Consider the following 25482-nt stretch of genomic DNA (forward strand, 5'->3'; position numbering starts at 1 on the left):
TAATCAGTGCCTGGCCTCTCATTTCATTCATTTCATTTCATTTTGCCCATTGCTCCGTGTGATGGAATCGCCAGGGCTGACATTAGGTAGGCAGCATCTGGCGGTGGTGTTTGGGGGATGGAGGTGGTGGGGGGGGGGCGGAACCGAAGGCAGAGCTAAAGAGCGGAGGAGACACCGGCAGAAGGTAGAGTAAAACAAGCAGTGAGGGGGGTAGTGTGTGTGTGTGTGTGTGTGTGTGTGTGTGTGTGTGTGTGTGTGTGTGTGAGGAAGGGGTCAATTAGGGAAATGAAATCTCATCTTCAGTGTGGGACGACATACATCAAGCGGTGACAGCCCCTCCTCTTGGCATGTCGATCCCGCCTCTGTCAAAACGACCTGTTAAAGCAAAGCTAATCCCCCCGTTAACCCCGGCACAGCCTCCACAGCCTCCACAGCCTCCTTCTGTGCACGAGAACCCACACAGAGCATTTTTTTCTGCAAGTACCCGGGTGCACTTGCTTTCTTTTCCTGATCTGTATGATGCTTTTAAACTTGCATTGAACATTCAGTTCACGACATGCAGCTGTGTAGAGATTTTATTTAGTGTGAGCGTGATACTGAACGTAAATGAATAATTGTGTAGTGGTAGTGTTTGTTATTTATAGCAATTTGAAATTGAAAGCAACACTGAAAGCCTGTTTTTGATTGTAGGCTCCTCTCTCTCTCCAGTCGCTTCCCTGCTATCGTTTTTTTCTTTATGCTACCAAAGACTCATATTATTCAAAATGCAAATGTTTTAAACTCCATACTCTAGGTTTGTTTCTGACTATATATGTGATATCTCTCTCTAACCTGCCAATGAAACTCCCTCTGAATGGAGGAAAGTCCATCCGTAGCTTCATTTTGCTGCCTGCACTTTTCTGCAAAGTGTTTTTGGGGCTTGGTAAAAAAAAAAAAAAAGAAATCGGGCCAAGCGGCTCTGAGAAAAACTGAAGATCTGACGACAGCTATAATACGAGACCTTTTAGAAGAGAGCATAAAAGAAGATTGAAGAATTTTATTATTCATATAATCCGATATCGTCGCCGACTGGCGCTCCCTCAACCAGACAAAGACAAAACCTCACCGTCAAATATCTTTTTTAACCCTGTAGTGCGTGCGTGTGTGTGTGTGTGTGTGTGTGTGTGTGTGTGTTTGTGCAGGGGGGATAGAGGGTTATTGTAAAGGACACATGCCACCAATACGCCTTATTGCCTCTTTTATCCAAATTGCCTCGACGCTGTAAATCACCGGGCAGGTTCATTTGGGTGCACGCGGGGCTTTAGCACCCTGCACTGGGAGGCAATCGGCTCCAGAACCAGCAGCCTTCGCTCATTCCCCCCACCCAGCCTTTTATTATTTCATCTTCCTCTGTGGCTGCTCTGCATCTGGGGGAGGAGAGGGGCCGCGAGAGAGGGAGAGGATAAATAAAACAGCTGGGGGATGAGAGGTGATATGAATATGTTTTGAGGGGTTTGCGCTCCCTTTTATCGCCCATACCTGCAGACCCCCCGGCACACTCCCGCTCTGATTAAAGCGCACAGGCCATGGATTGGTGGGCGTGTTGGCGGGCCGCCGGGCTAATTGAAGCGTCTCGGCGTGGTGAAGGGTGGCGAGAGTGACGGTGGCTGGATTGAAGAAGCAGCGGCGGCGGCGGCGGCAGCGGCAGCAGGAGTGTCATGTGACTGACGTGTTTTGATGTTACAATGCAAAGAGAACTTTAAGTAGAAAGGATTTCAGCTCCTCTGTGGATTCCTGCTGGCCCAGATCTCATTTTTAATTCCTGATGCTTGTACATATGTATTTTTGATTAATATTTGATGGTAGAGCCATTTTGAATAGGAAAACTGTAACATACTTTACAAATTTGCCCTTTTACAATACTTCATGTCCTTCTTCAAACATTTGCTTTTCAACATATCTGACAACCTGTGTGACAAAAAGGCCAAATTCACACTGCACTGCACTGCAACACTATATGAATGAGCAGTGTCAGAAATCAAGTTTCAGAAGAAGAATAGATGCAGATCTCAAAGTGCGTAGTGTGCGCTCTCTCTCTCTCTCTCTCTCTCTCTCTCCCTCTCTCTCACGGTGCCCTGCTCTCTGTCACCTTCCACCTGGAACCCACACCTGCTCTGCATCTCTAATCAAACACACCTGGTCGTCACCTCGTTAACACACAGCAGCTCAGCTCCACTCAGAGCTTCTCTCCAGCTTTCCTGTCAGTCACTGCTCTCTCGCTTTTCTTTTGATCCTCTGCTCAATCTGACAAATTGGGAAGTTTAAATCCCAGTGCCTGCCAATGCAAAATGTCATCATGTTTACATTTATCGTTGCAAAGCGCAAGATGTTGGGTCTGACTTCTCGGGTGACCCGACCTGTGCATAAAGTTATGCAGTGTATAATGACGTGAGAATGAGACTTAACATCTCAAGACAGCTTTAGAGACAGAAATAATTCCACTGTGTGAGCATGTTAGGAGGTCGGGGTGGAGGGCTGCTACATTTTACTGGATGAAAAGTGCTTCAGAAGTACAGACCGATACTGAAACTGGTCCCAGTTTGACCGCTTTGATGGAAGCCAGTGGACTGGTCCCAAGGTTGCGCTGCTCTCTGGGATTCTTGCACGTTGCCGCAGACCCAGATTTCCTTAAAGGAGCAACATATTTGGGAGTGGACGGGGGATATTTTGGGAAGCGGACCCTGCAGGGCGGTCTGGCCGTCCCGCAGAGCAACAGATGTTTAACTACTCTGCTCTGCCAGCAGAGCGCCGCCCCCGTCCGGCCCCCGTCTTTGTGCGCGGACCAGCCCTACGTGTGTCCGTCTCCTCCTCTCATTCAGCCGCCTCTGTTTAGAACTAATTAGCTGCCCGCCTCCTCTGCCGCTGCCCCCGGGCCTCATCCCATTGTGCTGTCACCGCGCTAAGTAATAATCATCCAATCTCGGCTCTCCTCCTGCCACGACCCCTCCCTCCCGGCTCCGGACCCTCCTCCGCTCCTCCCTCTCGTCCTCCTCATTATGGGCAGCGGTCTCACTCGTGACGGGCGCCATTAATCACCACATTTTGAACGATGTTGAACCTTGCCACCCCGCAGTAGTGTTACCCATCCCTTCTCAAGCAGGAAGTGTTCTATTCCCCCCACGGCTCATTAGGCCAATCAGTGCAAAAAATGAGACTTGACAACGGGTGCAACAATGGGGAGCAAAAAGCAGATATGACACATGAAAGGAAAAACAAAAACACAATAGCACAGAGAGAGAACAACAGGCTTTATTCTAGTGGAGATTTTCCTGACGTCTGCAGGGATGCATAGTAATACTTGATTTAAAATATATGTGTATATATATATATATCTCACATGATTGATATTCATGGTCCTGACCATGAGATGCTGTGACACATTTCTGAAATACAGAGCAGTTAGAGCAAAATATGTATTTTCATGGAGTACACTAATTCTTTTTTTTTTTTTTTACATGTTTCCAAAGTATATATGTTATATGCGTTATACTGATACTACAAGGTTTTGCATAAAAATAGCCATTAAAAAAAACAAAAAAAAACTACAATGTAATTCATCCGTTATATGAAAAACAAGAGCAAATCTATGTGGGTTTGGTTTTTTTCTTCGTTAAATTCTCATTCAGCGTGCAACATGAGGGAACCTTTGTGTGTGTGTGTGTGTGTGTGTGTGTGTCACTAGAGGTCTGGCAGTTTCGCCCACTGGGTTCACCTCTTCTTTACATTTGTGTATGAATAGAGGGAAAGTGAATAGTGAATGGTCCCTTTCCAGCGAGACTTTCTGTGGCCTATGTAGTTCCCCTGTGTCTTGCACACTTGTTTCTTTCTAATTTGACTTTGTGATCTGCATTGTTGTGCCCGCGTGTGTGTGTGTGTGTGTGTGTGTGTGTGTGTGTGTGTGTGTGTGTGTGTGTGTGTGTGTGTGTGTGCATGTGCTACATCTTTAGTGGCTTTAGAGCAAGAGTTTCTCCGAACAATTATTAGTCTTTGTACTTTCTTATATCAGTAATAATACAAGTGAAGTTTCATCTCAAAAGCATAAAACTTTTCATGTATATTTGACTTTTAGTCCAAGTTATGCTCTCTGACACTGAAATAAAAAAAGAAATCATAATTTGCTGTTCAATTTTAAATATGATTCAGTTCCAATTCCACTGGGATACAGTATGCACTGTATAGTTGTTGCTGCTGCATGTTTTTTGGTTGTTTTTTCTAATGCTCTATTTGCTTGATGATTAAAAATACTTGGCTCACAGAGTCGTTCATCTTTGGCATTATTAACACGGCAATTCAATGACCATAAATCCCAATTACAATATAGCACCCTGTTTAATACCAGGCAGCAGTGTGAATTTATTATTCTTTATCTGCACCACCTTATCAGATATTTTTTTCTTTTTTTTTTGCTAATTTATCATTGTGAAAACAAGTTGTGCAAACGTTATTAAAGTGTGAGGTCTATCTTTTTCCTCTTCCTTTGATCCACTGCAGAACAGATCACAGGACATTAATGAGTTTACGGCAGGCTTATACAACCACGTCCCGGTCCTCACACATTTGCCCAACCTGTCCATCAAGGGCAGAGGCAGCCATGACTTACTTACCATTGAATCATCAGCGTCGTCAACAAAAACAGAGGAAGGACGCAGACGAATCTTACTTTTGAAGTTGTTCTCTTGATAACCAACCGCAGAGATTACAGACATGCATTGCCAAAGGTCGTTGTGAATATAATGAACCGGCATAATTAGTGGTCATGGCACTTGTAAATTAGTTGACATTGCTTTTTAAGATAAAGCTGGAACAACAAAGCCAAATCCAAATGAAGAATGACCTGATCTACATGTTAATTTGAAGTTGTTGTTTCTTTTATTGACACATCTCAAAAGCAGAAGCCACTCTGATTCTCTTAATGGGAAGTCTATGTGGTAGCCCTCACTCAGCTGTAGGCTGCAGAAAACAGAGGCGTTTTTTTTTATTATTAGTAATTGACTGTGAAGAAACTGAAACCCAAAACTTTGACGTATTAAAAACAGTCAATGATCCACAAGTTTTCTCATTTCCTCTCCCTCCCTCACACACACACACACACACACACACACACACACACACACACACACACACACACACACACACAGACTTGCATGCAGACAGATCAACAGGTCATGCAGTTTATTGGAGAGTTTAGCAGGTGTCGACGTGTTTGCCTTTTAAGTGAGGGCAGACTGTTTTCCCAGGCCACAGACTGTGTGTGTCTTATCAGTCCCCGATTACACCAGGAGCTGGAAATCACCCTGCGCAAAGGGACACACTCAGCCTCAAAGTGTAATCAAGCCGCGCAGCGTAGCATTTCTCCAGGATGAGACCCCGCTTTGGTCACTGGCAAGATGAACAAGTGAAAATCCCACCAGCCTGTGAATGGCGGTCGGTCAGTGGAGCCTGCAAACACCTGAGTGTGTGCTTTCAAATGTAATCGCAACTTTGGCGTGCAGTTTTATTAATTTATGGCTCCTCATGCACATATGAGCGGATTAGGTGGGTTGGGGGAAGGAGGGCAGACTTGAATGCTTTGCCTGCGTCCAGCTCCGGTGCATGGAGAGAAAATGAGTTTGTTTTTTACTGACTTTACAGCCAGTTTATCTGCGCCGAGGTGTGGCAATGGCCCATAATCAAAGGAGCGAGCGGTGATAAGGGCGGTCGGGTTTCTATAACCCTTTAGCCGGCAATAAAATTTAATGAAGGCTTAGTTGTAAAATAATGAATTTCTCTGAAGTGACATTAGAGTAATTAACACCACACACCCGTTTCCCGGGTTGGGTGTGTCCCACTCTTTTTTTTCTTTTTTTTTTTATCTTCTTCTTGGCGAAAGTGTGAAAGGGTTGTTCAGAGGATACAGAACCTGAATAACACCTGAGGTGAGGATAGCAGGAGAGCAGCGATACAAAAAGTAAGGTGAAGAGAAGGCATGGAAATGTGGGCCGCACAGCTCGACTGAGCAAAAAAAATAAAAAAATAAAAAAAAATAATAAATAAATCTTCTGCGATAAATTCAGAGGTGCAGCCTGCCGCTGGTGCTGTCTGCAGCGCGCTGGCCAATCACAGTGGAGCAAACTTTATTGCGCTACCGGGTCCGAGTCATTTTTCAGCCTACAGCTGGACTGACTGAGGAGGTGTTTAGGCAGGGAGCTCAAGTGGAGCACAGCAGGGAGAAGATCAGCGAGGAAGCACGCTGGCAGACACTTCCGTCAACTTAGTTTCAGTACAACAAAATATAGAACAGCGAAAGGTGTTTTTTTCTCCCCCCCCCCCCCCCCCCCCCCACCTACCTGCAGTATACAACTAATACTTTTTGGAGTCGGTGTCGTGCACAATGACCAGCACCATGGAGAAATCTAAAAACTTTCGCATAGACGCACTGCTGGCGCACAACGTGGAACACAAGGCGGACCTCGGCGGTGCGTCTCCGACGTTATACAGCAGCAGCAGCGGCAGCAGCAGCAGCAGCAGGAGCAGCAGGAGCCCCGGCGGAAGTCCGGGCTCCCACCGCGGCTCCGAGACGCCGTCCCCTCACCCAAAGCCAACGAACTCTTCTCCAGCCCAGCAGGGCGCTGCGGCCAAAGCCGCGCTCTTCGGCGCGCCGCAGACGGGAATCGCTGCGCTGCACCAGGCGGGCCTGCTAGGAATGCACCCGGGCTCCATGTATCATCTGGCGGCCCTCAGAGGCCAGCAGCACGCCTTCATGTACCCCGGCTTCGCGCAGCTCGTCCATCCGTACCCGGAGCAGTTGAAGGGGGCCGCCATGGCCGCCTCCCTGCCGCTGGAGCACTGGATCCGAGCCGGGATGATGGTCCCGAGGGTCGGGGAGTTTGGAGGTGAGCCGGGTACCATTTGTTCAGAAACAAAGTCAACTTTGTATTGACAAGTGTGTACAAACTCAGCTGTCTATAATTAGTAATAATTATTATATAATAATTATTAAAAATAACACCAAGAGATTCAGAAATGTCAAAGTGAAACACGAAAGAGCGTATGTATGTTTATGACTGTATGCAAGCCATAAATAACAGTTGTCCATCTCCGTTAGTTTGTTGGTCATAATTCTATCTGATCGGTTGAAAAGAAGCGAAAGTAACCGCTCTCCTAATTGGATGTCTTTAAATATATTGATATATAATATAATAAAGGCAAACATATTTTCAAGAGCACGTCTAACATGTTGAATGTCAGTTAATGGTCATAAACTCAAACTCATTAGCTGTAGTAAACATTTCTATATCAATTGTTTGTTTGTTTGTTTGTTTGTTTGTTTGTTTGTTTTTCCATTCAATGGTCCCCAGCCATGTATGAGGCCTCTTTTTTCTTGAGCAATTTCAATTAGTTTATTTTCAGATAAATAAATAGCATTTGGGTTTAAATCATACATTTGTAGCCTAACTTCAGTCACAGACATGTATGTAAAACAATCAGAACATCAAACAGATGAGAGCAAACCAACAGGTAACAGGCCAATAACTACATTTCTAAACCAGCTTTTGTTTGTCTTTGTTCTTTCATAAAAATACCATGACATTGTGACATTGAGATCCTGTCATTTAAGGACACTTCCGCTCATAAATAACGGCAACATTTACGGTAAAGGTAACACCTAAAATAGACATACTACTTAATCAACCATTGACGTTTACAGCGTTTTCATTAAGGTAATGGTTCTGTGTGGTGCTTTATTACCCCTTCAAAGCAATATTCTCTCACTAGGAACCCCCTATCATGAGATAAATTATTGGGACAGTTAGATGCAAAGACAGAATGTGGAAGGCCCTTTAACAAACAAACTAGAGCTGATTTGGAAAGTTTAGGACTGAAAAACAACGTCTTCTTGTGCTGCTTATCCTAGAAAAAATATTTAAATTCTCAGCTTCTGTTCTTTCTTTTCTCAGTTTCTGCTCAGGCGAGTCTGCTGGGGAAATGCCGCCGACCCCGGACCGCTTTCACCAGCCAGCAACTGCTGGAGTTAGAAAACCAGTTCAAACTCAACAAGTACCTGTCAAGACCCAAACGCTTTGAGGTGGCCACTTCACTCATGCTGACTGAGACGCAGGTTAGACAGGAAGCTGTACAATGTTTTGTTTTGTTTTTTTCCTTCATGCTGTCCTAAAAAATCTAGAATGTGCATATAACATAAAAAAAAAACCTTTTGTGTTTCAACAGGTTAAAATCTGGTTCCAGAACAGACGCATGAAGTGGAAAAGGAGTCGCAAAGCCAAGGAACAAGCGAGCCCGTCATCCCCACAGACCGGCTCGGAAGGAGCCGAGACGGACGTGCTCAGCAGCAAGCATCAGAGAGATTCACACAGCTCGAGTCCCGAAGATGACGAGGACCTCGAGCTGGGGGACGACGACGGGAAAGAGGGAATGGGGCAGCTCAGGGCAGGTTCTTTGAACCCGACGGGATTCTTGAGAAATGGAATGGGGAACTACAGTTCTTCCTCGGAAGGGGAGCTGGAGGAAGGAGTGCCCAGAACAAGAAGTGTGATCTACCCTTAGTTAGAATATTTGGCATGCTGTTTCTGTATGTGTTTTTGCATATTTATTGCTCTTGAGAAGACAATACACAACGCTGTACACTTCACACAAAAATGATGGATCACTTTTTCGCTGTCCAATCCAAAATGCCATTAAGAAATGTGTGCGTTGACCTGCGCATGTACAGCTATATTAGAGATTAACGTAATATTTGTGTAAAGGTCTCCATTTCAGACGACTTAGAATAATCTTTTTTTTTCTTCATTTTTTTTCTAAATGAATGAAACTGAAAGCCAGAGAAACACCCCTGTCCTGTCAGTTCCAAAAAAAGAAAAGAAAAAAAAAAAGCACTATTTCAGGAAGGGAAAGGCACAAGGTGCCCCAAAAAGTTTACTGAGAGGCTAGTGCAACAAGTGCTATGTTGTTACTCCCTGTCTGTTACAAATACTGGAATAAAAGGGGGGGGAAAAAGTACCACTTTTAGCATTGATGACAAAAAAAATAAAAAAAATAAATCTTTATCTATATTGACTCAGCCAAAGTAGGAAATTAGTTGGTAAAATAAATATTTTCTCTTCAGTCAAACATTTGGACCATCCGGTCATTCATTTGTTTTACCTTGCGTTGTACCCTTGAATGAAAACGCATGTTGTGTCTTGTTAAAGCCCCTTAAACACAAAGCCCGGATGTAATGTAAGACATTTCAACTTTGCTTTTGATATGGTATGTGTCTTGTATTTTTTTGTCTAGTCCTCCCATAGTTAACGTGTTATGTTGTCTGTATAATTTAAAACATAAAAATTTAATATATTTTGTTTCAGCACCAAACAATACCGTGTCTCCTGAGGCGTCACTATTTAAAATGTTAGTAAAGACGAACGATGACGTGTGTTCACTGTTTAGACGTCGCAGATGTCCCTCCTTGGTTGCCATACCGCAGTTTTGAGACGCAGTAGACAGTTGCCAGGGGTAACACTACCGCTTAGCCAAACCAGCGGCTTCTACATTTAATAGGGCCGTGTATTCTTACCATTAAGGTAGCTACATTGAAACTGAGCTTTCTGGATAGCAAAGTCAGGGACTTTTTCTTTATTCGTTCGTTTGTTTTACTTTCTAACTATTAAAAATGTTCTGCCTATACAGAACGACCATGAAATGTAAAGTTTAGGACCGCAAAAATAGGTTCTTAAAAAGGCTAGTGGCTAACCTGTTAAAACGACTTCCGCTTTTCAAAATATTAGCACACCCAAGCTAAATGTAACAGTATCTTATTTCTGTGAGACGTTATCGAATTAAATGTAGGGGATAACAATTTGAACTGTTTAAAGCGGCTGTACGGCGATGGTACGACAACATTTTCAGAGTTGTTGTCAGATAACGATTGCACACAACCGGCGAAACATTAGCAATTTAGGAACGCTTGTGTATTTTGGGGAAAGCGCTACAAGCATGGAAAAAAGAGTGTCATTTCATTTGACGTTTGCTTGTATTTTGTCGTATTATTATTGCTAATGTGCCCAGCCCTCCATTTCAATTAACGTAGGTATATCAATAACCAGCAGAGGGCAGCATGCTCTGTAGCACAGATGTCACGGAAGGTAAACGAATCTGACTGCTCGTTACCTCAGAGTGAGTACAATTTCTATTTATCTATATACCTAATACAAAACAGCATATTTATGTGAGGGTTGTCGCCCCCCCAGAAATCTCGATCTTCATCAATTAAGTATCGAGTGTACTTCTTACTAAAGATAAACCTTTTATCCCAGATAAAGGTAATTAATTAACTGGCTCTTCTCTGAGTTTGCGTTTTGAAAAAAAGCAAATTATTCGTGACAGAATGGCAGGAACTCGACATTTTCCCATGCAACTTGCTGTTAAACCCTGTGCTTGTTTCATTTCTAATGAAAATAATGGAATAAGGAGACGTTCAAATATTTCATGGACAACATACGTGTGTAATTAAAAGTCCCAGGTGTCCCAGGTAGGAGTGACGTTATTTCTCATTCGATGAATGGGTCCTTATTTTGAAAACCGGGAAAAGAAAAAAAAAAAGAAAAAGATTGGGTATATATAATTAACTTGCGAAATACGGCAATAACGGAAGATATTTGGCTTGCATTTACCCTCCTAACAGAAGAAAGATTTGTTTCTGTCCTGTGAAATGTCATCGTTTAAAACAGACAAAAGTCGTTAGCCCTTCGTGTTTGAGTGATTCCTGCTGCTTGGGATTTTACCACAAAGGCAAGAATACTAGTGCACTCGAATTCTAGACATCCGGTCAGGGAAAACGGAGACGGTCGGTTTGACCGCAGTGACAAACTTCTTAAATAGTCCGTGGTGGCCTCAAAATCTCTTTGTTTTTTTTGGCCATGAAAACATAATTATTTTTAGAGCATAGTGGGCGCAATATTTCGAATCTGAGAGGTAAGAACGCTCATTCGCCTCTATCATTAAGCGCCAGTCTTAGTCTTGCAGACTGTCAATTTATCCAACTTTAGGTCGAAACCTTTGTCTGCCATCCGCCTGTTAATGTACATTTAGTTTGATTTAGCAAACACCTAAATCTTAGGTTCAATAAAATTCCCAGTTGTGTCTCTTCCCGAAAGGAATGTTGGCAGAGGATCGAGGTCTTGAACCATTTGGTTCAACAACGCCGAGGAAGCTCTCCACCATTGGCAGAGATGTCAAGGTAGATAACTCTTTCATATAAACATTGTAGACATTACACAACTTCTATATACAGCATCTCACAAAAGTCAGTACACCCCCCACATTTCTATAAAAAAATAATAATAATGATTATATCTTCAGAGGGCAACGCGAAAGAAATGACAAGTTGATAAAATGTAAAGTAGTCAGTGTACAGCTTGAATAACAGTGAAAAGTGCTGTTCCATCAAAACAACTCATCCCACAGCATTAAATGTCTCTCCTGCTGGCAACAAAAGTAAGTGCACCCCGAGGTGAAATTGTCCAAACTAGGCCCAATTAGCCTTTACCCTCCACGGTGTCATCTGACTCGTTGCTGTTACTGTAAATGAGAATAAATTCCTCGCAGACTTGAGTCTTTTTTCTTAAATTTCGTCAGAGTCAACAGGGATGGAGGAGCCGACAACAAACCTCCAGCCAAAGAATCTCCTGCTATGGGCTGGAAATGAAGTCAGAGTTGGTCTGGGAGCGATGGGAACCCCAAAGAGAGTTCACCAAGACATTGGTGTTGAAGAATGTCCACAGCAAGCTGCAAAAGTTGATCGTCAGGTCTCACAAACACTATGGACACACACACAGAAAAAAAACAGAGTCAATCAAGGTGTAACGCTTCTATGTACAGTAAGATCAGAACATTTAGCTGACCTCTTGTTGAATTGTTCAACTCTCTTAGGCCTCCAGCTTCCAAGGTTTTCAACACTTTGATACCCCGATCAATTCTTATCAGTCCAGGGACGTCTTTCTCAATGCAAGTCACCTTCAAACCACAACAAAAGGTAAAACTTCACAACTTTTTAATGAAGGTTATATTAACAACAAGTAACCGTTCACACCATTTGCATTAATAGACTTGTCTTGTGAACGGCAAAAAAGTGGGTCTTTATTTGATGTTCTCTGTCTCTCTACCCTGTGTGACTTGTCTTATTGCTGCTACCAGTGTGAGTATGAAGACAATATTGAATTTCAAGGCAAGGACGGCAGCTTCTCCGTGTCTCTCCGTGCCACCATTCCGTGCTACGCCTTGGAGATGCCCGACTCCGTCTTGCTGCCTCTCTGTGCTGTTCAGAACTCCACGCAGGCCTCCTTCCTGCTCCGGAACGTCAGGTACAAAACACGAATGGGTCTTACAGAAAAGCAGGAGTCGTTCAAGGAGAAAGCGGCGGAATGCGACAGGTTGCTTTGAGCAAATGTGATGTCAATTCTCCCTGCATGACCTTTCCCCTCCAACAGTAAACTCCAGACATATTTCCAGTGGGAGGGCATGGCGCCGTTTCACCTAAGCCCCGAGCGAGGCCTGCTAGGGCCGAACCAGGAGTGTTACATCACTGTGGTCTTCCAGGCACTGGAAGCACTGGTGTACCAGGAGCATGCCACCTGCAGGTTTGGAGAAGAAAGTGAGACTGCACAGAGCAGTTGCACGGTGCTGCTGCAGGGAGTAGGTATGCACTCAGCATCTGGCAGAAACAATTATTCTTTTCCAGATCCACTGATTTTAAAAGACAGTGCGTTTATTGGACCATGAGTATTAGCAATGAATGCATTCTTTTGCCTGAGCAGAATTCAGCAAAAACTGCTGATTAGTTTCAAAACCTTAAAAATACAAACTGCATGTTCTCCGACCTGGTCAAGTGTCAACATTCAAAGACTTTCCAGAATTTGCAAGCGAAGGTCTAATTGTGTAACTCGAGATCATCTCCGCTCCCTTTCTCAGCCAGCTATCCATATCTTCTGCTGCGAAATCTGTCCTCCAAGGATGAAAAACCACAGTGTGATGCGGTGCTGGACTTTGGCTCTGTAGCGATCGGACAAAATTCCCAGAAGTTTTTTCACATCTTCAACCCTTCCCCCGTGAGTGAACAAATACACAAGTGCGAGTAGATTGATTGTTGGCATTTTGAAAAAGTGAGCATCAGTGGCGCAGTCTCGTTTATTCTGGTGGGTACTCACTGTTTTCCCCTCCCAGCCTCACAAACGTCTGTCCGGCAGCAGCTACGACAAAACAATACAAAACAAGAAGCACCATGCTCAGTAATGCATCAAGTATGCATCCACATATAAGTGAGATCATTAAAGACTAATTATGTATTGTCTAAATGTAAATGTATTGTAAGCAACACAAGACGTATTTACATTCAGCTGGACTTTAGCCAACTGACAAACTTAAAATTTTTCTCGGCTCTCTTCCTGCCTCCATCTCTTCCAGGTGACGGCATCTTTCTCATTCTCACTCCAGTCTGATTCAGTGCCTTTGTTGGAGTTAGAGTTCAGCTGTGACGTCAGTAGGGGCACAGTGTTGCCTGGCGAGTCTCTGCAGGCGTCCGTCACCTTCACCCCGGCCGTGGTGGAAACCATCTCTGTGGAGTACTTCCATCTCAAGTGCTCGGGAGCACTCGGGGAAACTCGCCTCAAAGTTATCGGACGGTGTGAAGGTCAGGGCCGTGGATGGCATTGCAAAAACAAAGTCCTGTCGGGGGAACTTAGCTAGGTTTAATTTTATTTTTAATTCCACTTTCTGTCATAACTAGGTCCCAAAGTCTCATTGTCCTCCTCTGTGGTGGACTTTGGTTTCGTGAAGGAGGGAGGAACGGTCGAGCAGACGGTGGAGATTGTCAATTCCTCACCGGCCGAAGCCGTTTATCAAATGGACCTGGACGGCGGCGGCAGGCACAGCGTGTTCAGCATTCAGCCAGCGAGTGGCGCCATACGCCCAAATGGCAAGGTCATACTGAGGGCGGTCTATAGGCCAACGCATCCCATCATACATCACAGGAGGGTGGCATGTCTCATTCTGCACAGGGTAGGAAATAGACACACACACACACACACACACACACACACACACACACACACACACACACACACACACACACCACCGCAAGTGTGTCTTTCAGACTGTTTTGTCTTCACCCACAATCCTCCCCTGCAGGAGCCCGTCTTCCTCGACCTGATCGGCACCTGTCACTCAAAGCTCCAGCAACCGACTGTCCTGAAAGCTGAGCACTTGCTTCGGTGTTACCAGCGGCCCGACTCACAACACTCCCCTGGTGGCATGCGGCAAGGTCACGCGTCAGGCTCGGAGCAAACGTCCGTGCTCTGTCTTCTGGAGGAGGTAGTAGAGCAGACGTGCAGATTGGCTGATTTAAAGTTCCGCCTGGAACCAGTACATCAGAAACCAGACTCTATTCCCGTGTTGTCACCTGTCAACAGAGAGCAGACAGTGCCTTGGATTGGTCGATATCTCCCATGCAGCAGTATGTCCAGGCCACCCAGGGGTGTATCGATGCTGTTTCCTCTGCCTCCGCTTCGTCAACCTCGCACATGACTGTTGCGCCCAGTGAACTGGTGTTTCATCACAAACCCTCTTCCTCCTCGTCTGTTTCCTTTGCTTCCTCGCAATCCGTCGCAATCACCAACTACACGGGGGAGAAACTCAGGTACGCTGGCGACAAGAAGGAACACGACGTTGTCCTAGTTATTTATTTAGCACAACAGGCGATAAACAAAACAAAACAAAAGAGTGCATGCCTTTGAAGAATATGTAATTTTTAATAAGAAAATCAATACGTGATGAAAATGAAAAAGAATAATTTGTTTCTTCCTTTCATACTCCAGCCTGTTGTGGACGGCTGCTCCAAACTCCCCATTCTCTGTGTCGCCCCCGTCATGTGACCTGGCTCCACTCAAGTCCACCTCCTTCAGAGTGAACTATGACCCCAAGCAGCCCAGCGCTCTGCACGGAGCGCAGCTGGAGTGCTTTGCCTATAATAAGGTATATTAATTATGATCTGCGGCTCTTAAAAGCACTTAGATGTTCCAACCGCTGCTCCCCTGTGACTTTTTCTGGGCCGCAGGATCAATTAGACGACCGATATCCACGTCCGCCCTGGTGCTTGACCGTCAGAGTTGTAGGCCACTACTTTCTGCCCGGCCAGGAGCCTCCCACTCCCTGTTGTGTCCTAAAACCCCCTGGGCTGGTGAGAGTCGGAGTCATAATATATCTTTCCCTCTTTCTCCTTCTGTATTGGGAAGTTTGCTCTTCAGAATTTCAGCAGGCAGTCAGGCACCGTGTACTCTCGATGTTTTTCTCTTCCCAGGTGTTTCCAGCCCTCGGTGTTCTGTCCTACCGTACAACAGTCATCCAGAACCGTGGGGACCTTCCACTTACTTTCTGCCTGGACGGCGGCTCGGAACCCGCCTTGGCCGAAGCCGTGTCTGTCGTGCCGAGCTGCGGCCTGATCCCTCCGGGGTGTCACCAAATCCTCACTGTCAGAACCACGCCTTCCGAAGAGAGTCCCAGGCAGGGCTTCAGCGTCAGCTTCCGGCTGAATGGGAACAAAATCACAAAGGTAAAGCCGTGAACCTGGCAGAGGTGACGGAGTTTGGGCTTGTCTTTTGAACGTGTGCGTTCTACCCTGCAGGAACTGAAGGTCGTCAGTGTGGTGGAGAGTGTGTCTGTGGCTCTGGAAGGGGACGGCAGCTTGTATTTCCCACCAACGGCGGTTTGCTCGCAGTCGCAGCGCTCCCACCGCATCCAGAACCAGAGTCACCTTCCTCTGCGGTTGGTTGGCCGAGTAGTTTTACTCCAGCATAAATATTTGTATAGTTTTATTCACATCACTGTGATTGATTGCGCTGCACGACAGATTCCAGTGGAACATTCCGGAGGATGACCAGGGCTTTATCTCTGTCGAACCGGAAGCTGGTGTGCTGCAACCCAATGAGAACTCAGTGAGTCACCAAAACGTGCCGTCTGCTTTTACAGGTTGATAGAACGTCTGCCCTGAAACATTTCCTGAGAGTGTTGATCATTTTACTGACTCTCCTCTGGACATCGCAGGGCCAGGTCTGGTCCTTCAGCCCGAGTGAAGAAAAAACATACAACCTCAGACCCACCCTCACCTTCTGGCCCGTTCACACTCCTGGATTCAGTGAGTCACAGCAAAGGCTCAAAGTGGTGGGCATTGGTTTCAAAGGCTTCATCGAGGTTTGTTCGCTTTTGCAGTTTGCCAGATGCCTGAGAAAATGTGTTGAATTTTTTAAAAATATTGTAGCTTACGTTTCCCAAACCTAGAACTGTGTATGTGTGTGTGTGTGTATTTTTTTCTTTCCCAGGCTGAAAAGTCACTTTTGGATGTTGGGGAGATTCTGGTTGGAAGCTGTAAGCCGCTCGAGGTTCTTCTGGTGAACAAAAGCCCGTGTTCGGTCACCTTCAGCCTCTCCGTGCAGCAGAGTCCTGTGGATGAGGACCCGGAGACAGAGTCAAGCGGTACTCCTTTGTTTTAATGTATGAGTAGAATGATGGAACAGGTGACTTAATCCCGCTTTGTTTCCTCTTGAAGGCATTCAGCTGCAGTTTGAGAGGGCCACCATGACCTCACAATCCACTCTGCTGCTTCGTTCAACTATCAGACCACAAAGACAAGCCCAGTACCTGTGGACCATCAGCTACCAGACACTGAATGCCAACGGTAAAAAGAAATATGCACACTCTGTTGTACAAAGGGCCATCTACATTGTTAAAAACATCCACCTTCCCGTCTGCAGGGTCGGCTTCTTCTCCTCCGCAGGTCTTGTGCGAGGTGCAAGCCACCGTTGTGTATCCCACCTTGATGGTGATTGACGTCTGCACGGGCGGCAGCGTTGGCAAACTGAGCAAGGTGCACCTGTGGAAGCTCTTCTCACTGGACAGGCTTAACATGCACCTGCGCTCCAGCCCGACCCCTGCAGAGCTCACACACAGAGGCGGCAGAAAGCAAAGGTTCTGTATCCTTGTATCCAGTGGTTCACGCAATCATTTAGTTATTATAACATGTTAGATAACATCTGGCAAGTGTCAGTTATCCATACCATAGAATATATTCAAGCTTTTTCAAGAAGTGGCCTCTCTGTGTTTCCAGTCCCTCTGTCTTCACTGACTCCAAGCTGAACTTTGACTTCAGCGCAGCTCCACTGCATTCTGACCCGTCAGTCTTTGTATTGATATTTCACAATCCGTGTTCCAACCCTGTGGAATGGTGAGTGCAATCTGTGTGAAATCACTAAATCCTTTTATATTATACTAAAATACTTATTATTAGAATATACTTATAATACTAATCCACTGATCCTGGTCTTCTCTTCACTATTAGGGCTTTCTTAATAAACCAGCTGGAGGTAAAGGATTTTTTTTTTTTTCACTCTCAAATATGCATTTTGTAGTAGTGCATTTGGGAGGAAACGGACATCTAGATTCAAAGGTACAGACAAAAAGCGCAAATCTTCCTTCTACACCAGGATGGTGAGGAAAAAGAGCTCTTCGGCATTTCTCCCCGTTCTGGAACCTTACTCCCTGGCCAGCAGAGGGCAGTATACTTCAGTTACAGGTCTGCAGCACTGGGAGGGAGTTTACGGCTCATTCTAGATAAACACCATGATTGTTTCTTATTTCGGTCAGTCTTGGCACCAGAGAGTTCTAATAACATGAATAAAATGTTTGTCTTTGCAGCCATCACTTTGTGGGTCCAAAACAGTATCCTGTGGTGTTGAAACTTGCCCAGGGGAGAGAGATTCTAGTAAGCTATGGGACAACATTCATAATAACGCTCTAGACTACTGTCAGTAGCAGAATTCCTGTATGATGACTGTGTTATGAATGCGTTACCCTCGGCGATGGTGTGGTGAGCTCCTGGCTTGGCAGATATGCTGACAGCAGTGTGTGTTGTGCTTGCGTGTGCAGCTCAACCTGAAGGCGATGACGGTGGAGAAGGACTCATCCTACCTTCACTTTCCCTCCAAGAGACACGTCTTCACCTCTGTATCAATTGCAGACTCTACATCACCAAGACAGGTATCTGCCTTCACATCATTTGATACAAGAAGCGGCCATGTAACCTGACATGCCAGTTAGGGTTTTTTTTTTTTCTCTCTCTCTAATGGATGTATTTTTTCTGCGTTGCTCTGCATAAAAGCCCAGTTTTGCCTTGCAGGTGTATGAACTGCACAATGCTGGCGCGAGGCCAGTCCATTACCAAGTGGACGCGTCGGTTTTGTCACGACTGCAGACCGACAACTTCAACCATCCGCTGCTGCGTTGCCTCAACCCGAAGGGAACGGTTCTACCGGGCCAGACGGCTGTGTTGGAATGGATCTTCTCCCCTCTAGAGGCTAAGTTGTACCAGGTGAGGACGGAGACTCTTGACTGACCATTCAAATGTTTTACAGGCGATGGGATTTGACTTCCTTGCATCAGAAGTAAGCTGTTGTTGGCACGTTGCCTGATGCTCGTGTTGCTGCCATGTAATTCCGAGGCTTGTCTCACCAGATGGACGTTCCCATCCATGTTGAGAACGGGGACACCGCGGTGGTGAGGTTTGAAGGCTGCGGGCTGAGAGCTCCAGAACTCAGTTACAAGAACCTGTCGAGCAGCAGCGAATCGGTGGCATCAGAGCAGAGTTTGCTGAAGAGGCCCTTCCCAGGACAGGTAGGATTACACTGGCTTTCATCAATTGGTCTTTTCGATCATGTTGAGGTTTGTGCATCTCGTGTGTCTTTGTGCAGCTGGTCTTCCTGTCAGAGGACAACGTCTCTTTTGGGGACATCCCTGTTTGCTCGAGATCTTCCAGGCTCCTCTTCTTGATCAACCTGTCCCACTCAAACACTCTTCATTTCACTTGGAACAAGAGCCATCAGCAGGTCAGGGGTCACTTTGGAACAATACAACACAGAGAGCCAACCAGAGAGGAGGCTGCAATACATTACAAAAGTTCTGAACTCCTTCACTTGAAAGCAGTTCTCCTCATGAGGTTCCTTTTTCATCCCAGTTGGTTCAGATCAAACCAGACGAAGGTACCCTCAGTCCAGGGGAGACCGTCCTATTCGTCCTGACCTTCATCTCCAGTGAACATCCCACCTGTTATCAGTTAGATGTCTTCTGTCAGGTACTGGACTGGATCGTGCAGCTCATGTCTATAGTCGCCTGTGAAAATAAAGTTTATCGCCAGGTTGAAGTGACGTCACACCTGTGTCCGTCTCAGATTTTACAGGAAGATGAACTGGTTCAGTATAAAAATGCCCTGCAGCGATGGGAGAAGGAGAAAGAGAGACAGCAGACTGAATTCATCATCACCGACAAAAAGCTGTTAAAAACTCAGCCCATCCTAGAAGAAGATGTAATTTTCTAATATTCTAGGGTCATTACTTTTAATTAATTTACAGTTTTGGTTACCAAACCTAACTGTACTTTGTCTCATTACAGGAACATGTACCTTCAGTGAGACAAGGGCCACCAATCAGGAAGTACAAGGTGGTCTGTTATGCCATGACTTTGTCACACAGTTCAAATATTGACACTCCAAATTGGAGATTTAGACCCGATGACACTTTCCTTGCCTTCCTCTTCCTTCCAGACCCTTCCTCCAATTTACGACGGTACTGAACTGGTGAGCACCTTGTTTACCAAATCGACGCGAGCTGAGCGCCGGGTGCAGCGGGAAGCAGCGAGACTGTGGAAGCGTCCGGAACCTCCGCAGCCCTTTGTGCTGCAGCTGTGGGTCACGGCACACTCCCACAGCCTGCCCGACTACCTGTCGCACTTCCCTAAGCAGTTCCAGAAGCTTCATAGGTATTAAAAAACATATATATGTATATGTATATATATGTATATATATATATATATTCCTTTGGCATTTTAGTAGCTTTGCTTATTTGTTACAATAGAAACCCACTGTATATTATTTCGGTGGGGGGGCTGTCTCATCAGGAAGTATACATACAGTATCGCTGACTTTACTTTACTTGCTGTAAATTATAATATCGGTAATGTTGCATTTAATGGCAACGGTTTCTACAAAACATACACAAAATAGATGTTGTTTATTCCATTTTTTCCCCCCTGCTTTTAGCTCTGTTTGTATCATATCAGTGCTAAAAGCCTTTCCAGCTGATGACCCAGTGTTCTTTATATTATGTCTTGCAAAGGTATCTACAGTCTCTGAATTCTGAGAAACCTAAACCCTCAAACTTGGATCGTCCAGCTGCGGTGTCTTCATCCACACTCTGCCCAGAGAAACACATAGTTGGGGACATACTGACATCCCTGCTGTGGTAATACTTCTCCAACGCAAAGTTAAGTCACGGCTTTGATGAATGCACGGTCACATGGCTCGTTTTTATGCCCCACCCTCTTGCAGGTGCGCGATCGATGATCCAGTCTTCATGGAGTTGCTGAACGCCACCCCGTGCAAGCCCATCGTCTACATGGCGCAGCAGCCTGGTCCATCAAGCCCGTCTTCCAAGCCTGCTCCGTCCTCACCGTCTCAGCGAGTGGCCGAGCGAGGGAAACAGCGCCGCCCGGTGGACACCGAGGCTACCGCGGAAAGTCTGGAAAAGCTGCCGCAAACCGAGACGCGGCGGCGCGCGACAGATCTCCCAGGAGACACGTACGAGCACTTCCTGCTGGGCATCACCCAGAGCCTGATGATGGAAGCCGTCAGAGGAGAGCTGGTGCTCACAGCGCACCCCCACACCAACATCCTGCCGTCCTCTCACAGGTGAGTGGAGAGACACGTGGTGCACACGCACACACACAAGGTAACAGCGCTGCCGTCCTACTGTGTGTTGTGTACGTAGGGATAATGAGAAATATCAGTGTCAGTAGCTGATCTAGACATTGCGTGTTTCATTTGTGATCAGGAGTACCCCCAAGAGCTCGGACAGAGAAGAATCAGGAAGCTTGGAAGTTGGGCAGGAACCTGCTGGGACGGATGTCCCACTGTCATCCTCACAGTGATGATAGACACTCGTCTCCAATAGTATGAAGTGGCACATTTTCTTTTTTATGTTTCTGTCCCAAATTTTGTTGACACACGTGTTATATTTACGTTTTACTATGGCAACACATTATTATTATTATTATTATTACAAACATAAAAAAAAAGTTTATCAACAAGTGTGATCTTTGGCATTTGATTTTCCATCTTTAACCAGAGAACAAAAGTCTTGAACAATGAGCACACTTCACATGGATTTTATTTCTTTCGATAAATAGGCACAGTCATGTCAATTTGACAACACAACACAATTTGAAGAGTAACACCAGTGTTTCACTGGCTGAATTTAAAGCCTCTGCAGGTATTAAAGTGCACCAAAGACTATTGAGAAATGTTTTTTTTAGAGGTAGGATTTTCTGCTACTCTTTATTAATAACAGCCAGATGGGTCTCCACTTCCTTAACAGACAGCTTTGACATTTCATTGCGTCGTCTTAAAAGTCTGTTGATGTCTTTATTTCAAGCTAAAAAAGGATAAAAAAAAAAAGAAGACTAGTTTCTCTTAATTTTCCCTGAAATGCCCACCTCAAGGAGCAAAATCATAATTTTGTGACAACAGGAACTGCACACTGGCAAGAATCACAAAACTGCACCAGAGCTTCACTCTTACTGAGGTGACCCAGAAAAATGTGCAAAAATATTCAATATTTTCCTTCCTATTGCAAGTCTTTCATCTTCTTAGGTGTATGCTTCACAAGTCATACCGGTGTGATGATGTACAATCACAGTTTTCCACAGAAAGTGAAGAACTAAAACTTGTGACTGAACTTGAAGATGATGGGGAAGATCTTGTTGTGAAGATATTCCACTTGTTCCTGCGAAGTCCTCAGCCTCTCAAATTCATAGTATGGGATCTGAAAGGGACGAGAGCAGAGAGCATCCTGGGTGTTTCTTGTTGACGATATTTTACTTTCCTCTCCCCTAACATGATCAGTGAACAATCAATGACTGACATCTCTCTTAACACACAATTACACTGCCAAGTGAGAGGAATCTTACGGTCATATTCCTAAAACTTCCTGACTCCTACCTGCACGACCTCGTAGCCCATCCTGCGGAGGTGCCTCCTTTTAGTGGCTTCCTTCCCCAGCAGGTGATGCGTGTTGTTGCAGAATCTGCTCTGACCATCCAGACACAAGGCCATTCTGCACAAGGACGTGGTGGAAAAGGGGACACGGTTTTAGTTTAGTTGTCCATCGATCAATTTTCCAAGTTGTTTGTCGGTGCCGAGTGCACCTTGCCTTCTGTGAGTGTGTTCCCAGAGGGACGGAGGCAGAACGAGCCCTCCTTCATCCAAACATATTTCTACGTCTGAAAAACAAAGACGGGAACATCTGTTAGGACGGCGTCTGGAAAGAGAAAAGACTGAAACGAGGAGGAGAGACCATCGGGACAAATGTGTGGAGTCCCTGGTGGGATTCTTCAAGCTTACCGACAGTGTAGCCACATGGAGTTGCTGTCCTGGTGGAGTATGTATTCCCACCCAGCAGTTCGGTGAGGGGCCCTCGGACCAGTTTATACAAGAGACTGTCCATGGGCGTCTCGAAGGCCTGATCCATTGAGGAAAACTTCTTCACGTGCAGGAAGTAGGGCAGTCTGGGACCCTGAGGAGTGAAACATTGAGAGGCATTGACTCTTTTCAATTCCTGGGCAAGGATTTTTTTTGTGAGTGAATTCACTGTGAGTGAAAACTGACCCAGTAGAAGTCGCACTCCAGCGAGGTGGCGAGATGGAGCTGCGTCAGCTGTCCCAGTGCATTTCTATCCAGCGGTTCGCCCTGCACTGTATGATGGGAATCACAGATCCATGACAAACACTGACAGTGACCAAAAGAACTTTGTCATGATGGAGAGACAGCAAAAATAAAGAAAAAAAAACAATGAGTCGCCTCACCCTGCAGCCTCTGCAGGAAGTATGGACTGAAGACTCTGGACAGATGATTGAGTGGGATACGTTCCAGGTGGATGCAGGCGTGCAACACCTCTATAAGGGAGCGAGGCTGAAACTGGGAGAACCTGGTCGACAAAATGCTCTCCAGCTTCTTGAACATGTGGCTGGAGCACTGACAGAACAGAAAGACGACAAGAGCCCAGACATAAAACGCTTCTTCCTTGAACAGAGTTGGTTCATAATGGTCAGCTGATCAGAGAGACATTTCGCTCACCTGTGGCAAGTAGTTGAGTCTCCCCATCGCGATGACCTGCTTGGCAATCTGCAGGGTGGTGTGCTTCTCCCCGCGCCGCACAAAGTCCTCCGCCACGGCCTCGAAGATGGGCTTGGAGCGGCACCTCGTCTGCAGGCAGTACTCCATGACTGTGCTGATGAGGTCCGGATCACACTTCTCCAGCCTCCCTGAGAAACCCCAGCCACAGCGTCGCAGTGAACATGAACAGTGAAGACTGGACAGTGCAGGAGGATTATCGCAGCGTCCAGACGGAGGAGAGCAAATCTCACCAGGCAGGTGTTCCTCCATGGCAGCCAGGAGCTCCTCGTCGTGCTGGCCCAGGATTGTGAGGGCAGAGAGCACCTTGACCACTTCATCGTCGCTGAAGGCTCTGAAGACCCGTGAGGCCCTGTGACTCAGCCTGAGCACCAGGGAGATGGCCTGAGGAGAAGGGCACAGGTTGGGGTTGACGTTGACGGACCAACTTGGCACTCCAACCACCGCGAGGGGCCGCAGAGGACGACGGCGCTCTACCCACCTGCCTCTGCTGGAACTTGACAAGCAGCTGCAGGATGTCGCTGACCTGGCCGGCTCTCAGCCGGTGCACCAGCCTCTGCGTCTGCCTGTGCAGGGCGGACAGCGTGTGTGACTGTCGGCGGCTGGCAGGGTCGTGGCACAGGGCCAGCAGGGAGTAGACTCCGACGGCCTCGCCGGGGCCCAGGGCGCCCTCGGCCACGGCAAAGCCGACGGAGTTCAGGACCTCTGCCAGCACGGCCGACGAGCGGCCCTCCAGGGTGTAGGCCACCTCGCCCAGGTGGCAGAGCTGAGCCAAGCCCACGTCCCCGCCGTGGCGGCCCAGGAGCTGCAGGCTCTCGTCGATCAGGATGCGGACCAGAGGGCTCCGGGAGTCCAGGCCGTACTCGGCACACGCTCCCAGGAGCGTGGCCAGACCTTCTGTCCGCTCGCTGCTCGGGAGGCCAGCCAGCCTGGAGCACAGCTCTGGGATCACATCGCCCTCGAACAGGGACTTCACATCCACTCTGCTGCGGGGTTTGGTGTAGGGGCTGTACTGGGAGGGCTGTGGCGCCGCCCCCACACACCCACCGAGCCGGTACACGGCCACCTCGTGGTCTCTCCTCCCCGGTGCCATGGGTGGTCTCGCGGCAGCGGCGCTCACCTGCCGCACCACCACCGCCGCCGCGTTGACGCGCGTGCCATGGAGAGGCTGCTGCACGACGGCAGATCTGAGGCCGACGGAGTCCCCGCCGGTGGCCGACCTGCCGAGCGCCGTGAGCGGAGCAGCAGCAGCTCGAACCAGGGGGAGACCATGAGGGAGGCAGGCGGCGGTGTGTTGACAGGCCGCTCGGACAGACGAGAGACAGGCGACGGACTTCATGCTCTTGACAGCGATGACGTAACGGCAGCTTCCTGTACGTCGAGATGAAAACAGAATGAAAGGGGGAGGAAGAGGTCATCGTGTCATCATTGCATTGTTTACCAGCTCCACCCCCCCCCCCCCCCTTCTCTCGCTCTCTCACAACTTACTTTACACTTCCCCCCCCCCCAATACTTTGTCTACATACATTTACTCATACTCGAATGCAACGTCATGCGGCAGACCGACATGGAAGGAGAATGATACGTTACATTGGAAAGTTCGGGACACTACGAGACGTTGTTAAAGGCGGCGAGCGGAGACCCTGGCGCCAGTATATACAAGCAGTTCTGGATTAAAGTTGACCTCGGTGTTGCCGTACACGCGTCTTACCTTCAGGTGGTCACCGCCGTCCCGGGGAACCGCTGCCACCCGTTACAGAACACGACTGCAGCGGTTTGGTAACTGGCTTGTGTAAGGCGGACACGTGCGTTTACATGTGCTGCCATCGTGTGGTCACAAAGTGTAGTGCACGGTGCCTGCATATTATATACTCGGGTGCTTTGTGATTGGCCGGCTGAAATAAAGCTACAAAAGGGGCCGGGAGTTGGAAAATAATAATAATAATAATAATAATAATAATAATAATAATAATAATAATAATAATAATAATAATAATAAATAAATAAAAATACACATGATTCAGGTAAGTAAAGGACTGTATGCGCATGCTGCATGTCTGCAACTCAAATGTTCTCCTAGTTTGACACATTCTTAATGTAATGTATGTCAGTCTTTTAATGTGAATTGAATTGAACCCATCTTGGACTTCTGCAGAGTTATGCAGGCCTCGTGAAGGCGGGAT

At 46.6% G+C, this 25482-nt stretch overlaps 3 protein-coding genes across 7 annotated transcripts; 2 read left to right on the forward strand and 1 right to left on the reverse strand.

The window, feature by feature from the left end:
- Positions 1-6370: 6370 nt before the first annotated feature.
- Positions 6371-9021, forward strand: LOC142897529 (uncharacterized). Its single transcript, XM_076039935.1, has 3 exons — positions 6371-6911; positions 7977-8137; positions 8248-9021. The coding sequence occupies exons 1-3, from the start codon at positions 6410-6412 to the stop codon at positions 8581-8583; spliced, it is 999 nt and encodes a 332-aa protein (XP_075896050.1). The 5' UTR covers positions 6371-6409; the 3' UTR covers positions 8584-9021.
- Positions 9022-10133: 1112 nt separating this feature from the next.
- Positions 10134-21092, forward strand: cfap65 (cilia and flagella associated protein 65). 5 transcript variants are annotated; one of them, XM_076039928.1, is made up of 35 exons: positions 10134-10191; positions 11172-11254; positions 11653-11822; positions 11947-12049; positions 12211-12377; positions 12504-12712; positions 12985-13121; positions 13477-13702; positions 13799-14070; positions 14200-14382; positions 14481-14707; positions 14886-15042; positions 15125-15247; positions 15368-15619; positions 15692-15831; positions 15917-16001; positions 16111-16257; positions 16386-16539; positions 16613-16741; positions 16818-17031; positions 17171-17287; positions 17402-17426; positions 17547-17635; positions 17758-17824; positions 17989-18099; positions 18221-18430; positions 18574-18732; positions 18810-18944; positions 19073-19189; positions 19286-19420; positions 19507-19554; positions 19658-19872; positions 20229-20354; positions 20441-20800; positions 20943-21092. In XM_076039928.1, the coding sequence occupies exons 1-35, from the start codon at positions 10149-10151 to the stop codon at positions 21037-21039; spliced, it is 5232 nt and encodes a 1743-aa protein (XP_075896043.1). In that variant the 5' UTR covers positions 10134-10148; the 3' UTR covers positions 21040-21092. The 5 variants fall into 5 exon arrangements, with proteins under 5 accessions (XP_075896043.1, XP_075896044.1, XP_075896047.1 ...); XM_076039929.1 differs by having other exon boundaries at positions 18239-18430; XM_076039932.1 differs by lacking the exon at positions 10134-10191 and adding an exon at positions 10400-10546 and having other exon boundaries at positions 11153-11254.
- Positions 21093-21260: 168 nt separating this feature from the next.
- Positions 21261-25151, reverse strand: LOC142897528 (FAST kinase domain-containing protein 3, mitochondrial-like). The gene is made up of 10 exons (XM_076039934.1): positions 25011-25151; positions 23781-24670; positions 23533-23683; positions 23243-23430; positions 22972-23140; positions 22775-22860; positions 22511-22682; positions 22320-22389; positions 22109-22223; positions 21261-21932 (listed from the first exon to the last, which is right to left on the reverse strand). The coding sequence occupies exons 2-10, from the start codon at positions 24636-24638 to the stop codon at positions 21828-21830; spliced, it is 1914 nt and encodes a 637-aa protein (XP_075896049.1). The 5' UTR covers positions 24639-24670; positions 25011-25151; the 3' UTR covers positions 21261-21827.
- Between the last annotated feature and the right edge of the window lie 331 nt (positions 25152-25482).

This window comes from Nelusetta ayraudi, unplaced genomic scaffold (genome assembly GCF_046127955.1).
Source record: "Nelusetta ayraudi isolate G7.1 ecotype Tasmania unplaced genomic scaffold, CSIRO-AGI_Nayr_v1 ptg000060l, whole genome shotgun sequence".
NCBI lineage: Eukaryota > Metazoa > Chordata > Actinopteri > Tetraodontiformes > Monacanthidae > Nelusetta > Nelusetta ayraudi.